Source organism: Excalfactoria chinensis, chromosome 10 (genome assembly GCF_039878825.1).
Source record: "Excalfactoria chinensis isolate bCotChi1 chromosome 10, bCotChi1.hap2, whole genome shotgun sequence".
Lineage (NCBI taxonomy): Eukaryota > Metazoa > Chordata > Aves > Galliformes > Phasianidae > Excalfactoria > Excalfactoria chinensis.
In genome coordinates, this window is record NC_092834.1 from 3,304,003 (window position 1) to 3,318,703 (window position 14,701).

Consider the following 14,701-nt stretch of genomic DNA (forward strand, 5'->3'; position numbering starts at 1 on the left):
CAAGAACAGTACAGCACACAAAGCATTTTCTAATCTCCAAGAAACATAACATCCATGCTTCAACTACTGCCCTCTTTCCCCTTACCAGTCCAACATGGTCTGACTTCTTTAGGACACTACACCTTTCATACAGCCAGCATATTTTTTCATCGTTCTCCCTCACATCTTCTCAAGACAACTTCTCAAACCTACTTAGGCAGACATGACTAAACCTGAAACAGAAGACCGGCCTTCCAGTTACCCAGTTCTCACAAACTTTATGTGAATATGTAAACACTGAAACCTTACTGCCCATTTACACTAAAGGTAAACAGCAGCACGTGCTCAATCTTTATTAGAGTCTGAAAAACATCTACAATCTACTGAAAACAAACATCTTTATGAAGGCTTCATTTCACGTGCTGATTCAAATGTTTAAATATCTTAAAAAGCTATGCTGAATTTCTGTAAGGCAACACTAAAATACTAACGAGTGTTAATAGCAAAACTGGAACAATCCCATCAAAAACAGATAATTAAACACCACATGCTATTCTTTTTTTTTTTTCCCTTCAATCCTTAGTCACAATTAAAGAACATAAAACAGAGTCATTCTTAAAAATATAAAGTCCAATAGAAAAGCATCATTAACTACATGATTATGAGAAACTATTTGCCATCTAAGTGTTTGCACAGTCATAATAAAGATTTATTGGTACCCTCAATAAGTTGCTACAAATACTCGTGTGGTTTCAACAGAAGTTGAGAGTTCTGAGAGCACCAGACACCGGGAAGGGAAAGAGAAGAGGAACGACAGGCCAACAACTCTGAAGTCAGCTTTTTATATGATGACATCATTACACTGCAGGTTGGTTACAGATGATGAATAGCGATTAACCTTTATTAACTGGATCCCTGCTGGGATAAACAGTTCACTGCCATTTGTGTTGTATCTGCATAGGACAAAGTCTGAAGTAAAATGATAATCACCAGTTTTGAGAAGTTGCTTCTGCAAGTGACCACCACTTTTAGCTGAGAACTATTTCCTTAGAGCAGCTTTCTACACTCAGCACAAGCTGCATTTGTAGAAGCTAAACTCTATCTTAAATGGTAACTTATTTTACAAAGTAAGAAAAATCAAGGTTTGTCTTTCCCTAATGCGCTGCAATGCAGTACCTGCTCTGAAGAAAGCAGTTAACAGCAACCCAGTATAATAACATACTGCAGTGAAATCATAGCTTTGTTTTATTAACTTCACTTGTTTTACTTTGCTCTATTTTGCCAATTGTTCAATATTAATGGGATTTTCAAATTTAAGTAGAGGTGATCCTTAAAATCTTCACTGTTTGACAATGTGAACCTAAGAAAATGTGCTTGAAAACGCTCTTCGGGAAACGTTACATTTAGAAACACTCAATGCAGTAGATTAGCTGGGCACATTCTCCAGTGTAAGTGAAAGATAAATCTTGTTTGGACTGGTAATGCTCCTGCTGTGTGACATCCAGCCATGATGACATTGACACCATCTGAACAGACAGGATTAGGAATGATAGCAGTAATGACATGGGTATACACTGGTGGTACTCTATCACAGAAACAATGAAAAGACGTCAATGGGTTCTCCAGTATAAAATTAGCAACAGTAGTATTCTTTTGAAACATGCAAAATTTTCATACGCTCAAACCAAAACCCACTTTTTGATGATGCTCAGTACAAAATTTTGTAAACTTCAGAACAAATTAAATGAAGCTTTTACATGCTGCTGATACCACCTCCAAATGTGGTAGACTCGAAATCAGCTCTTCAGTAATGTAAATTATCCTTTTGAAAGTAGTCTTTTCTTGGAACCTTTTTAAGTTTATGTGTGAAGTTTTGAAGCAAACGTGTCACTTTTTCTTTGAACAAGTCTTTCTTTCATGGTACAGCACCATAAGGTAAATTATCTTTGAGGAACATAAAGCACATTCAAAACACTGCTTTCTCTTGAAATCTTAAAATTGATGGAAATTTTAGTGGCCTGAGGTCATAATGTTTAACAGGTTTATCTAATTTCATTCCAGAGCATTTACAAAGTCAATTTATTTTTCCTTTCTAATCATAATCATTCTTTGACTAATTCTACAAAGCTTATTATGCCTAGAAAAGTACAAGGAGAAGACTACCTAGATTTCTGCAAACAAGACTTCAAAGAAAAATTGCAGTATATTTCTTGCAAATAAGCCACATGGACTTAAAAAAGTCATGCTGAAAATTTAGCTCAAATTAGAGCCAAAAGCTAAACTTGTTAGACTAAGTTACACCAGTTTGTTTATTAAAATGCTGACATTATACTTTATCTTCCCTACAGATCAGAAAAGGCAAATAGCCCAGAGAGAGATGAAAAAATGAAACAGTGAAAAAAAATCAAAAATTGTTGTCTGATCTGGACAGATAGATTGAAGATGGAAGAAGAGAAATCGGGTACTTCTGCTTATCAAAGTACTTAGAAAACAAACAAAAAAATCATTCAACATTTGCCCATGGCCAACTTTTTCTGACTCCGTGTCACATTTACTTGGAATAAATTTTGCTTTTTTGTTATAAGCCAGTAAGACCATCATTTGTTATCTACTGTCATACTGAGGTAGAACTGCCATAGGCAAAGCTATTGGACACGTGTCTTTTCTGAAAAAGTATGAGGCTGTTTGGCTAAAAAAATAGGAGGAGGACCGGAATATTTTATACTCAGTTAAATCCAAAGAAATATTTTATCATAATGACATTTGTCATCAGCATTTTGTGTCTTCTTGAGTAACTTCAAGACTTTCTTGTTACAATGGCAACAGCTGTTACATAAATACTTTCCTCCTCAGAAATAATTTTCACGATTTTCCTCCACCTCACATCAATACTGCACAGCTTATTACTTTTTTAAGTTCATGTGGCACAGTACGCTGCAACGGTAACCTCCACCTCATCTTTACACTCAAGTTGTGCCATGTGTAATCTCTAAGATTGAGTAAACCTAGAACAAATCACAGTGCCAAAGAAGATCAAATGCATTTTGCTATTGTTTTAATACTCCGTTTGTACTTACCTGCAGGTAAATATTTCAGCTGGTTGTTAGCCAAACGAAGATGACGTAAAGATCTCAGGCGACCGATCTCTGGACACACAATTTCAAGGGCATTATCACTTAGGTCCAGAAACTGCAGTTTAACGAGGGAGCCAATGGCTTGCGAGAGAACAGATTAAAACATGAATGTGACCCAACAGTAATGTTAAAATCTTAATAGGACTACGAGGGGATAAAAAGCCATAGTACCTTGCACCTAAGTATCAGCAGATTTTGACGTATTAAAGTCAGTCTGACAACTGAATGACATAGTTGATGAAAATGCTCATCTAAAAAACTGTATTGCTGGCAGTGAGATTGGGAGGAAAAGCGATGTACGCGATACTTCCATTTCTAGATTCTCCTCAAATGATTCTGCTCTGCATTTGTTTTTTTTCATTCCTTCGCATCCATCCAACAGAGCTTAGAGTACTTTACTGAAGTTGGACACAGAACTCTACATTTAATGCACAGAAGACTAATACAAGTTCCTGATATTTCAGGTTTCAAAAGGCATGACAAAAGACAGCAGAGTATTGTAACCAGCTCAGAGCAGAAGACACTCCGAATTTTGTTTCTGTAGATGAGTGCCATTTAGCTACTCCAGTTTCTTCAATTAGAATTGAAGCAAACAGCATTCAAATGTATTTGAGAGTTCATTAGAAGAATTTAATGTAACATAAACAAGAATATTATCAACTAAGAGCTATACTGGTATGCTTTGTATCAAAGTCTTTAATGTTTTATGGGAAAATAAAGGAAAAGATAGGCCTCTTCAAAGAAGAAAAATGAATATTTTATGATTCCTGCCACTTATTGTGAGCTGGTAGATTACTTACCTTCAGGTACAACAACTATGTTATTTGAATGAAGGTACCTGGGGGGAGGAGAAAAAAAGCAGAGGACACCACCTGTTACCCTCAAGGACTTCTGCTACATAATCAGTTTGCAAAATATCCAATTTCAGACTGAAAGAACACCCTCAAAGCCATTCCTCTTTATGACCATAAAAAGCTGTGGACACTACATAAACTGGCAATGGACAGGTACTTAAGTTTCACTAAAGACTAATAAATGATAAACTTATAAATAAAACAGAATGATATATAATTATTTCAACTGGAACATTCAGTTACAATAATGGGCTTCAGTTCTGAGAGTCACAAGAAGAAAACAAGAAGGAAAAACAATGAAGCAGACAGAATAAGTAAAGTCAATCATACTTGATCATCAGGTTTTCCCACACAGAATGCAAGGAAAAAAAAAAAAAAAAAGCTGGCACAAGCGATACCAATTAGAAACATTTCTCTCTATACTTTAGAAAAATAAATAAATCTTGCACCTTACCTGGCTGGAGAAAAATGATGTAGTCACCTTAATTGAGTTTTTCAGCTTTAGAGTATATTTTTCCAAAGAAAAAACCCAATGTTGCCCATTGTCACTTACTGAAACCAGCTCTCTCACTGAAAATATTCAGCACCCCCTGCTGGAACTCTCCCCACACTGTCAGTCACTTCCTACAGCAACGTGGATTTCTCATATTTTAATTTTGATGCATAAAATCAATATGGCTGCAAATGAACTAATGGCTCTGGTAGAAAACAACACTAATAGAATTTTCAAATACTGATATACATTGGTGAAGAATATTGAGTACTCAGTGCTGAATTGCCAAAGGCACACACAAAAATATTAGACAAGTTTGTTTTCCGTTCTACTCAAACAGTATTCCCAGAGTAGCAGCTTCGTCTTTTTCAGGCAGATAGAAGCAAAGAACATTTCAACTGCATGTAGCATTTATTTTTCTTTAAAAACTGCAGGAAGTTTTGTAAAAACGTAGGAAACAAAAGGATAGCTGATGGCTTTGTGAAAGCCTTCATTTATAGCCTTGACAAGAGAATTCTACTCATTTCAGCTGCAGCTCCCAGAAATACTTCTGACTATTTCACTCAGGTAAATTAGAAAAGGCATGTAAGTATTTACAACAGGTCTCCCAGTATGATAAACACAATATATACAGAAGTAGACAACAGTAAAGTTCTTAAAAACATACAATGAAATTGCTACTGATTTTCATTTTTATTAAAGTTAAATTTGTCTGTAATAAACTCACTTTTTTTTTTTTTAAAGAAAATCTTGTGGTCTCTTCTCTGACAATGAGCAGCTCTTACTGCCTGTTCAAACACTGCCTTGTGCTATTAAAGCTACACAATCACAGGCACACTGCAAAACTTTGTAAACCACTAGAACATACAGAATAATGGTGGTACAGCCATGATTGCTAATTAGGTATCACTCTTATGATAGGTGCTTGTAAGATATTAAGTAATAATTTACACAGGTCTTCCCTAAAGGCATAATCAGATAGCACAGAGATCTCCTGATGCCCCATGGCAAATCATTAAACACCAAGTACATGAAGTATTTATTTTTCTGCTCAACAGCATAAACAAACTCTTAAGACTCCAGCATGATGAGACAAGACTGTTACTTAAGCAAGTTGGAGACTGCAGTGACATACAAAACAGTTCAATTATACACTGGTCACGTGTACCAGAAAGGTGTGGCCTCAAGGACCAAATTAAGATGACAAGATCAGGCAGCTGAATGCAGTAGGCTATTCGGATATGCACCTCCTCCTGTTTGGAGCTTTTCATCACACAGAATTAATGGTCTATCAATTACCAAACCAAAATTTAGAAAAATGAGTTACAGTGGGATATAGGAATGTCCCTCTTATCCTTCAGACTCCAATTCTATTAAGCAAGGACAACGTAACCTTAACAACAACAAAAAACAGGGAGTGAGGGAAACTGTTGGCTCAGGCTTGACAACTTCAATTTAATTGCCAAAACAAAACAGTTCACATGATGTCCCCTCTTTGGACTAAACAGGATAATCTATTCTATCTCCAGTTGTTAATACTCATACTTGGCTATTCCTGCTCCTATTTGTCTTGATTAAGAAAAAAGACACACTGCACAGACCGCCTTCTACAACCAATAAGACTGCAGTCATTATGACTCTTGTAGCTGGAGTGGCAATGCACAGCCAGGGATGAGCTCTGGCTCTATCACAACCACCACATTCAGTGCTTCAAGTACTTTATATAAGCATTACAACAGTTTACACAGGAGTTGGGGGTAGGTGTTTTTTTCCCCTTAACAGTGTGGACATTTGTATAACAGTTCTCGTTATTCAACATATGAAATCCTAAATATATACACACACACACACCACTGAACACATCTGGATACAACACCACTTGAAAACATAGAAAAAGCACCTTTTTTGTCCTCCAACAGAACCCTTACTTTTTAAAAGACAGGCAATATACAGCAATGCATTACAAAACTATTTTGAGATGGACCAGCACAATAAGAATATATTAGAATTCCTACACAAACTCACAATTCCACGAGGTTTGGAAGCTTCTGTGCAAGGTTTTCTGGCTGAAAAAGAGTTAGAGATTTTTAGGTTTCAAAACAAACACACACATTGTGTACCCAACTAATTTTACTAAGCTCACTAAAACATGTTAGCAGCTAGTCACAGAAGAACTGCAACAAAATGTTGGCATACAATATCCTACTTCCACACCCCCACACATTCTCCACCGTTGCAATCTGGGATATTTCAAGGAAGAACAATTCATTAGTAAAATTAAACTACAGCCCAGAATGACAACAACATATCCTCAAGCAAATGGTAGGTGGACTTCTGGGGCTGAAAAGATGAAATGTTGTACATTTTCAAAAGGAAAGCTTTAAAATGAATTAGTTGAGGCTGAGAGACTGCCTAGAAGCTGAGACTTGAAGGGGAAGACTTGAAGAGGAACAAGATCTACGCAAGATACCTTCATATTAACACATTATTTTGTAATACTAGTAAACTAAGATGTAAAAATTTTGCATACCTTAATCAATAACCACAAAGTCAGGCACACCAAATCCAACAAACTAAATTGCCATCTTTGCATGTTAACATGCAATCATTTTCATAATTGCTGATCTATAGCTGCAATTCAATTCCCTGATGGCATTTATAACCAACAATGTCTAGCACAAAACAGGCTTGCTAGGATTGAAATAGTGGTTATCATACTTAAGATTGTTCAAGGTTAAGATGGTTTTATAAATTTATTATGAAGAAAGATGTAAACCTGAAAAAGTTACCACAATGTGCTTATACAACAGTCACACTACGTGCTAGATTTGAGCACACAAAAAAAAACATATTTGGTTTTAACTAAGCAGCAGATATGGTTCTGTAATGAATGAACCAGCTGACCTCCAGCCTCAAGAAACAGGCTAAGCTGATCGGCTGTTGCCACCTACTGGAAGGTTTGCTGCCGTACATTTATCAGCATGGGAGGCTGCTGAGCAAGTAGAAATTTAATATGGGAAAAATATACAAAGGCTGCAACGTGCTCAGATCCAAATTAAATACATCAACATTCAACTTAAAAATTAAGAATGAATATTTAAAAAAAAAGTTGCTCTTCGATCCCAAACTCTTTATTCTATTAAGGACACTAATCTGAAATACAGGCATTTCCACATTACACATTCAGTTTCTACCTGTTTCATCTTAAAATACGAAGATAAAAGAGAGAAACTCCACAGTTTACAATTTTACAGTTTAGAATATCTATCACAAATTCAGTTTATCTTCTTGAATGCCACAAAAAACAACTGGTCTAAGTCTGATCCCTTCAAATAACATCCCACAAAAACATTACGGTTAAAAGGAACTATTCATGGTTCATCCATTGAGGAATAAACTCAGTGACAGGGACTGTGGCCTTTGTTGTAGACACAACAACTAATAACAGTGATGGATGAGTAATCACTTCTGCCACCAGTTTAGGGAAGTTTGCCTCATCCTCGGAGGGCATATTTGAAAAAGTGAACCTGCTGATCCCGTCTCAACAGGACAGCATTGCAAATTCTGAATTAATAAACTGAGAACAACTGCCTTTTGATACGGCTAGATCATGCTTCTGACAGTGCCATGAAAGCACACTCATTTCTTTTTATAGATGGGGAAACAGGATCACTAAAATGCTAATGTTATCAGTCAAATACTAACCAGAAGGTACAACACTAGGTTGGGATATAAGCGTGCTATATATCTTCCTGAACCTTACGCAGCCTTGTGCCTTTTTGGAGAAAATGCTGCTGACTTCACCTATTTTTGTCTACTACAACTTCCAACCTGCATTCTGCTGAATAAATGCTCTGTTAGATCCAATTTTGGGTGCCCAAGTCATAGCTGTAGCGTTGTGCACTTGAATAAGATTCCACCAAGTCATATTAAGAGAAAGTTATCCCGGTCACTTTGAATACTAATTCTCTATTTTATGCTGTTTGAAAGTAAAAATGTAGATCTTGCTCAGGCAAATTTAAGTGTTGTTTCAGTTCCATTATCTCACAACTCAATTACAATTATAATTACCTTAAGAAAAATAAAACCAATAGATACACAGAAAAGTGGTACACAAAAACTCTCCACGTTAGTTCCATCTTTTGAGTAGTGCAACCTTCATGAGTCTTACATAACTAAGCAATCATTGACTTCCAGGTTAATTTTTAAAGCAGTTTTACTTTTTAACCATGAATGCCACAATTCCATTAAATCGTTAAGCAAAAAGTCTTGCCCAAGAAATACCAAAATAACTTTCTACAGCACATGCAAACTTAATTGATTTCAAAGATGCAGGAAGGTATAAAACCTCCAGAATCCTTTCAGCTCCAGCCCTGTGGAACAAAGCCTTTATTAAGGAATTCGCATCACTGCGAAGCTTTAAAAACTACTTAAGGCAAGAGATGTCAAAAACAACCACCGCCCCTCAACCCTTGAGTTAGTGGTTTATTCTTCCTACTGTTGGCAGATTACAGAAAACAGGTTTCAACTAGAACTTTAACAGAAAGCTTAGAATTAGATTTTGGGACTGGCATTGCCTTTACAATAAGATACACACAAAGCTCAAAGCTGTTGAATCTAATGGAGCTGGACTAGACAGCACAGCATCTCCTAACAATAGAAAGATGTGACCACTGACATTTTGAGCAAGATTTACAAGTTAAAAATAAAAGCATGCAACACAGTCCAATAAAAACAACATTGGATCTTCAGAGCTTCGAGAGCATATACACAAACTGCATATGCTTTCCTTTATTATACTCTACCTTATCCATCCAAGTTAGAACATAATACAACCACACATGTTGCATGTACTTCACAAGGGATCACATGATTCAGGATCAAATTTGCTAAAACATTTTTAAAATCATCTTTCCTCTTTCAAAATCAGACAGTAAACATCACAAGAAAGTTGTCGTACCAATGTGGTCAGAGAATTTCTTTTCATATAAAGTCTCTCCAAGTACTGCAGCCCCTCATCTTTCAGTAACTCCAAAGGAAAATGATGGAGATTTCTGTAATTTAGGAACAAATTCTTGTGCTTTTCCAGCTTTGCCTCAGAGATTGTTTTACATAGTTCTGATGCCATGACTAATTCTGTTCCAAACACCACATCTAGTGCACTGCATCTTCTAAAATCAGGCCCATTTCTAGGAGACAAGAAGAGAGAACAAGACAGTATCAAGTGTTATGCCATGAAATCTTTTGCCAAGTCAGACTATTAGATATCTGTAACTATCAAAACAGCCATTCCATTCAATACATAAAGTACTCAGCCATTGTGACAACAGGCTATAAAAGTCTGTTAAGTCTTCCCAAATAAAATTATGAGGAAACATTATCATTTGTATGAGGCATTAGGATGGAAAGCAAATAAGACCATCTGAAAAGAGGATAATTAATGCAAGAGAAACTTGAAGTTTTGCAGCATCAGCCATAGCTGTGACAGCAGACTTGCAGCAGGCCTAAAAAACAGAAACGAAGTATCCAGCTTTACCGATGACTTCAAAGCCAGAAAACTGAAGCATGATGATTAATTTTTAATTTATCCGCATGTGAAACCAGGCTTTATTTAGCTTATCTTGAAGGTACAAACAAGATTCTAGTTGTCATTACGTTGAATAAATCTGGATAATAAAAATGCCGCCTCCTTTAAGCTGTCTCAAAACTCAGAATATAATATATTCAGAATATTTATAAAAGTAAAGTTAAAAGCTTGCTATAGCCTTACGTGTATAAGCTCATCTCCATTCAGGAAAAGGAAAAGGAATCACAACTGCTTTCCACCAATAACATTTGGACTGTTAGTTTATTTCTTTACTGATGGAAGGATTTCTCTTCTTACCTAGTGCAGGAAGTGAAAGTACTGAACTATCATCTGAGGCAATCTTTTGTGAGTGAAACTCGGCTGAGGATGGAGAACTGGACCATATGTGTAGACCAAACCATTACATTAGTTGCAATGATTCTACTGATTTGCAGACAAGCAGCTCTTAGAAATGACCTGTGCCCTTCTGGAAGAATGCAGCATTTATTTCCAAGTGCCATAGGTACTACTAATCACAACTTGGATGTAACATCCTGCACACCCTCTCCAGTCTTACCTTATACACAATTCAAGAAATGCTAAGATCAATTTTGTAAGCAAATGATTATCGTGTTAAGAAACACCTCCATGGGATTGGACAGTACTAGTATAACTCTTTACAATTAGAGTTTACATAGGAGAAGAAACATCACTGTAAGAAAAAGGTACCTGCATCAGCTGCCTTGAGGAGACAGAGTACAGTCACTGCAAGTCTGTGGTACCAGCATTCTAAAGCTCCCTTAGCTCAGCAAACAGAGAAAGTTAAACCAATACAAATTCCACACCGATGATCAGCGTTAAAATAATTCAAAGAAAAAAACAGGACTTGTAGTGCCCATATTCCATAAATATTTGGGTACTAACTGCTACTACACAAGAGATGGAAAAGGAAAGCTCATCTTCCCCTGATGACAAGTGAAGCAATTCCAGTGTTTTTTCTTCCCCCTTCGACAGCACAGCTCTCAGCTTTGAGTTCTTTACATGAAAAGCCTATGAGAGCAGAAAACAGATACATAAGCGTCCAACAGCTTTCCGACTTTTCCACAGACGTTCTGAAGCTCTGCACTTGCAGGCTGCTCCTCACAGCTGCACTCCACGAACCAAGCAGACCGCGGCACACGGGGATACACAGACCCCAAGGCGCAGCCCAGAGACACGAAGTTCAGTCCTTCCCTCAAAGGCAGACCGTCCCACTCACCCTATCGACCAAACCTCCTGCTCTCAGCCAACAAGAACCGCCAACAAGAACGAGCACCCCGCAGCCGCTGAGGAAAAGAGGAGCACGGTGAGGAGCCGCCGGTGGGGCTCCTGTGAGGGCTGAATTCCTGCTGCTTCACACAGCATGGAAAAGACAGAAACGCGCACAACTTCTGAGGTAAAGCTGCTCGAGCCGCCTCGCTCGCGGCTGCGACTGACCGAGGGAAGCGGCCCGCCGCCGGAGCGCGTGAGGGGAGCGCCGCGAAGGCCTGTGGGGGCTGAGGAACGGCCCGGCGAGGGGCAGAGAGAAAGGGACCTCGGAACGGGAAAGCCTCGCACTCACACGGCGGCAGGCAGAGGAGATACTCCCCTTCCACAGCCCGACACGCTCCGCCACACAACGACAACACTCACCGGACCGCCGCGGCGCCCAGCTCCGCACGGCGCCACCTCCGCCTCCAAACACGGGGGGCGGAGCGGGCGGATCTCGCGAGACTCCACGCGGTCGCAGCCCCGCCTTCCCGCCCAAACACAACACTGCCCCCGCGCGCAAGCCTACCAGCCAATCGTGAAGCTCTTCGCTGCCGAGCAGCCAATCACGAGCTGCGCCCTCTCACGACCGCGCGCTCCTTCAGCAGCCGCCTCACCTCAGAGCTTTGCCCGCCTCCTGCCGGGAGCCCGTGAGGGGCGGGCCCGGGAAGATCGTTTGCGTTCTTGTGCTGTTCGGGGCAGCGAGGGAGCTCGGCTTGTTATATTGCACATTTACACAGCGCCCCGTGCGTGATCCTGAATCAGGAGGTGCCCTTCAGTTAACTGCTCCCACTAGACTAAGGATTAACTCTTAGGCTGCTGGCAGGATGAGCCAAGGTTTGCTGCTGCTGCCTCCACGAGCTGTTGCTCACACTTCAGTTAACGCGGCTCAACAGCTTTGGAAGGAGAAAATCACTTGCAGGTAAAAGTTGTGGTAACCAAAGAACGTTTTCTGAGCTGAATTTTGTTGCAGAAAATAGTACTTTTTCTCTGCTGACAACAGACTGGAGCTCTTTGGGCAGCCGCCCTGCAACCCCGGTCCGCCATCACGGCCATCATTTCCTATGGTCGGTGGTCAGGTGAAACAGGGGAGTCACAAAGCACTTCTTTACATACACGGTTGATGGATTACTGGCACAGTTTGCACAGAGAGGTTGTGGAGGTTAATGGCAACAGATCCCCTCACATTCAGTCTATTTAGCATCACTGGGTATTTTCAGGTAAATATGTTGAATTTTGTTGACATAACTTGAAATTTAAAAAAAAAAAAAAAAAAAAGTCCTGCAAAATTGAACATTCTCCATTTTTATCATATTATTCTGCATACATATGTGTATATACATATATATTTCCCACTCTGTTCAATAGCACTTGAGTGACCTGCATTTATACCACCAGCACTTCTGTGCAGTGGTTATTAAAAGCACTACTGTCTCAGATCTGCAAGCTGATCTCTGTAGTTCTGATCCTGAACAGCACAGGTGTCAAGTCTTTTCTGTGTAGTCACAAGGCTAAAAACGATGAGCAGAACAGGGAGTGCTGGAATCTGATCTTCCATGAAGGAGAATGCTTGCCTCATTGTTGCCAAGTCATTCCCATCCAACCAGGGGGACTAGTGGGAAACCCTTTGCTAAGTACCAGGTTATTCTTTCTTAACTGTGGTGTGATTCTTAATTTTGTGCTTATGGGAGCAGGTAACTAAGGGTCTTGAAATTGACATCTTGCTCAGGATGACTGATCTCATCAGCGTCTACATGGAGAAAATACTAAAGCCAGTGTTGAAATGCAACAGCTTTGTAGATCTGTGTAGACATTTTGCTGTTGCCAATGTCTTCAGTTCATAACTGAAACAAATACAGTAACTGGAGCAAATGGGTACAGCTCCACTGGTGGCCTCCTTTGCACCAAACCTATAAAATGTGCATAAAAATGGGCGATTCTTTAATATCAAATGTTTTACACAAGGTTGGTACCTGAGACAAACAACTTTGGTAAGCTGCAATTGGATATATTTGTATGTGGTAAAGTTTTATGCAACCATTTTCCTTTATTGTGCCATGACAGGTAGTAAGTGAAGAAAAGATTTTTTTGAGGCTTTTTGTAATAAGATTTCTAGCTTTCTATTCTGCAGAATTACGAGGTCTAAAACTTCTTATTAAGCCTTTGAACCTGAGTTCTGAGCATTCCAATAAGCCTTCCTAATGATGATTCTACCTGATATTGTGACTTATATTGTTTACATTAAAGTAGACTTTGCATATTTAGGAAAAAAAAAATCAAAACATTCACTCAGCAATCTAACAAGGGTGATTTTTAACAGCAGGAAACTTTACTGTGACTGATTTGTAATAAGGAAAGGGTGGTGTTGTACAATTAGCAAGTCTTTTACCCTTTGCCCATTACAAAACATAAGGCTTGTTGAGCTACACCTGGTACAGGGAGGTTTTGTGGTTGGAAGAAACTTCTAGGCCAAGTTATCAACAGATTAACCCGGTGCTCAACAGATACATTCTTCTTCAGGTTTTGCTTGAAGAAGAGCTGGTGTGTAATAGAATGTTAACTTACAGCATTCACAAATGCAAAAAGCAGAAATGAACCAGTGGACTGTGTGGTAACATTTGCAAGATCTCACAGCCTGATAACTCCTTTTTCGTAGTCCAATGGAAGAAGCAGCTGTTTAACACATATTTTCCTAGCTCAGGGTATTTGAAATTGTCTAGTGAAATGGCGGGCATTGCAGGTGGCTTCTTCCCTCATCTGTGAAAAGCAATGACTTATATTTTTCTTCTAAGGGGAGTTTGACAGCCTCGTATCATCATCAGATACACAAACGGAGCCATTAATAAACTTACTTTCCCACTTTACTAGAGAGACAATATGTGCTATTGGCACTACTATTACTTTTTCAGTTTACATTTTCTTATTCCATTGTTTCATACCTGATAACTCGACTTAATCTCGTTTTCTCTGTACAATGTTTCACATAATGCTTTTTCAATATATGCAGCTCTCACACAAACAGTGGAAAACTATTCAGAAGTTAGGATATTTTCAACATTTTTGATTGTTTGCTTTGCTTGATTCATGGGTTTGTTATTTTGGGGAGCATCAGGTATGCGTTCACTGATTCATTAGTGATACCATGAAGAGGAAAACTCGCCAAAATGTTCTGGATTTACTGACACAGAAGTAAGCTGCTCTCCAGGAAGCCCTGGCTCTTTGTAGCACATCTTTAATAATTTCAAGTTAATTTTTATGTAGTATCAAAATTGTTTGATTCGAGTGGAGAACAATTACTGTAACTCATTACAGTACAGCTAACTTCAAATCCATCCCTAAATCCTTAGCTTAAACTCTGCCTTCTGCAACAGTACCAAAATCTGGAAGG

General features: G+C 38.8%; 1 protein-coding gene across 5 annotated transcripts in view; it reads right to left on the minus strand.

Annotated features, from left to right (window-relative positions):
* LRRC28 (leucine rich repeat containing 28) overlaps window positions 1-11,796 on the minus strand; it is a 50,157-nt gene extending 38,361 nt beyond the window's left edge. The window contains exons 1-6 of one of the 5 annotated variants that reach the window (XM_072345843.1): window positions 11,698-11,739; window positions 10,951-11,076; window positions 9,421-9,649; window positions 6,486-6,526; window positions 3,914-3,951; window positions 3,057-3,194 (exon numbers count right to left, since the gene is read on the minus strand). In XM_072345843.1, coding sequence (XP_072201944.1) covers window positions 3,057-3,194; window positions 3,914-3,951; window positions 6,486-6,526; window positions 9,421-9,588 — 385 coding nt within the window. In that variant the 5' untranslated portion in view covers window positions 9,589-9,649; window positions 10,951-11,076; window positions 11,698-11,739. The other 4 variants (XM_072345841.1, XM_072345842.1, XM_072345844.1 and 1 more) reach the window with 4 other exon arrangements.
* Between the last annotated feature and the right edge of the window lie 2,905 nt (window positions 11,797-14,701).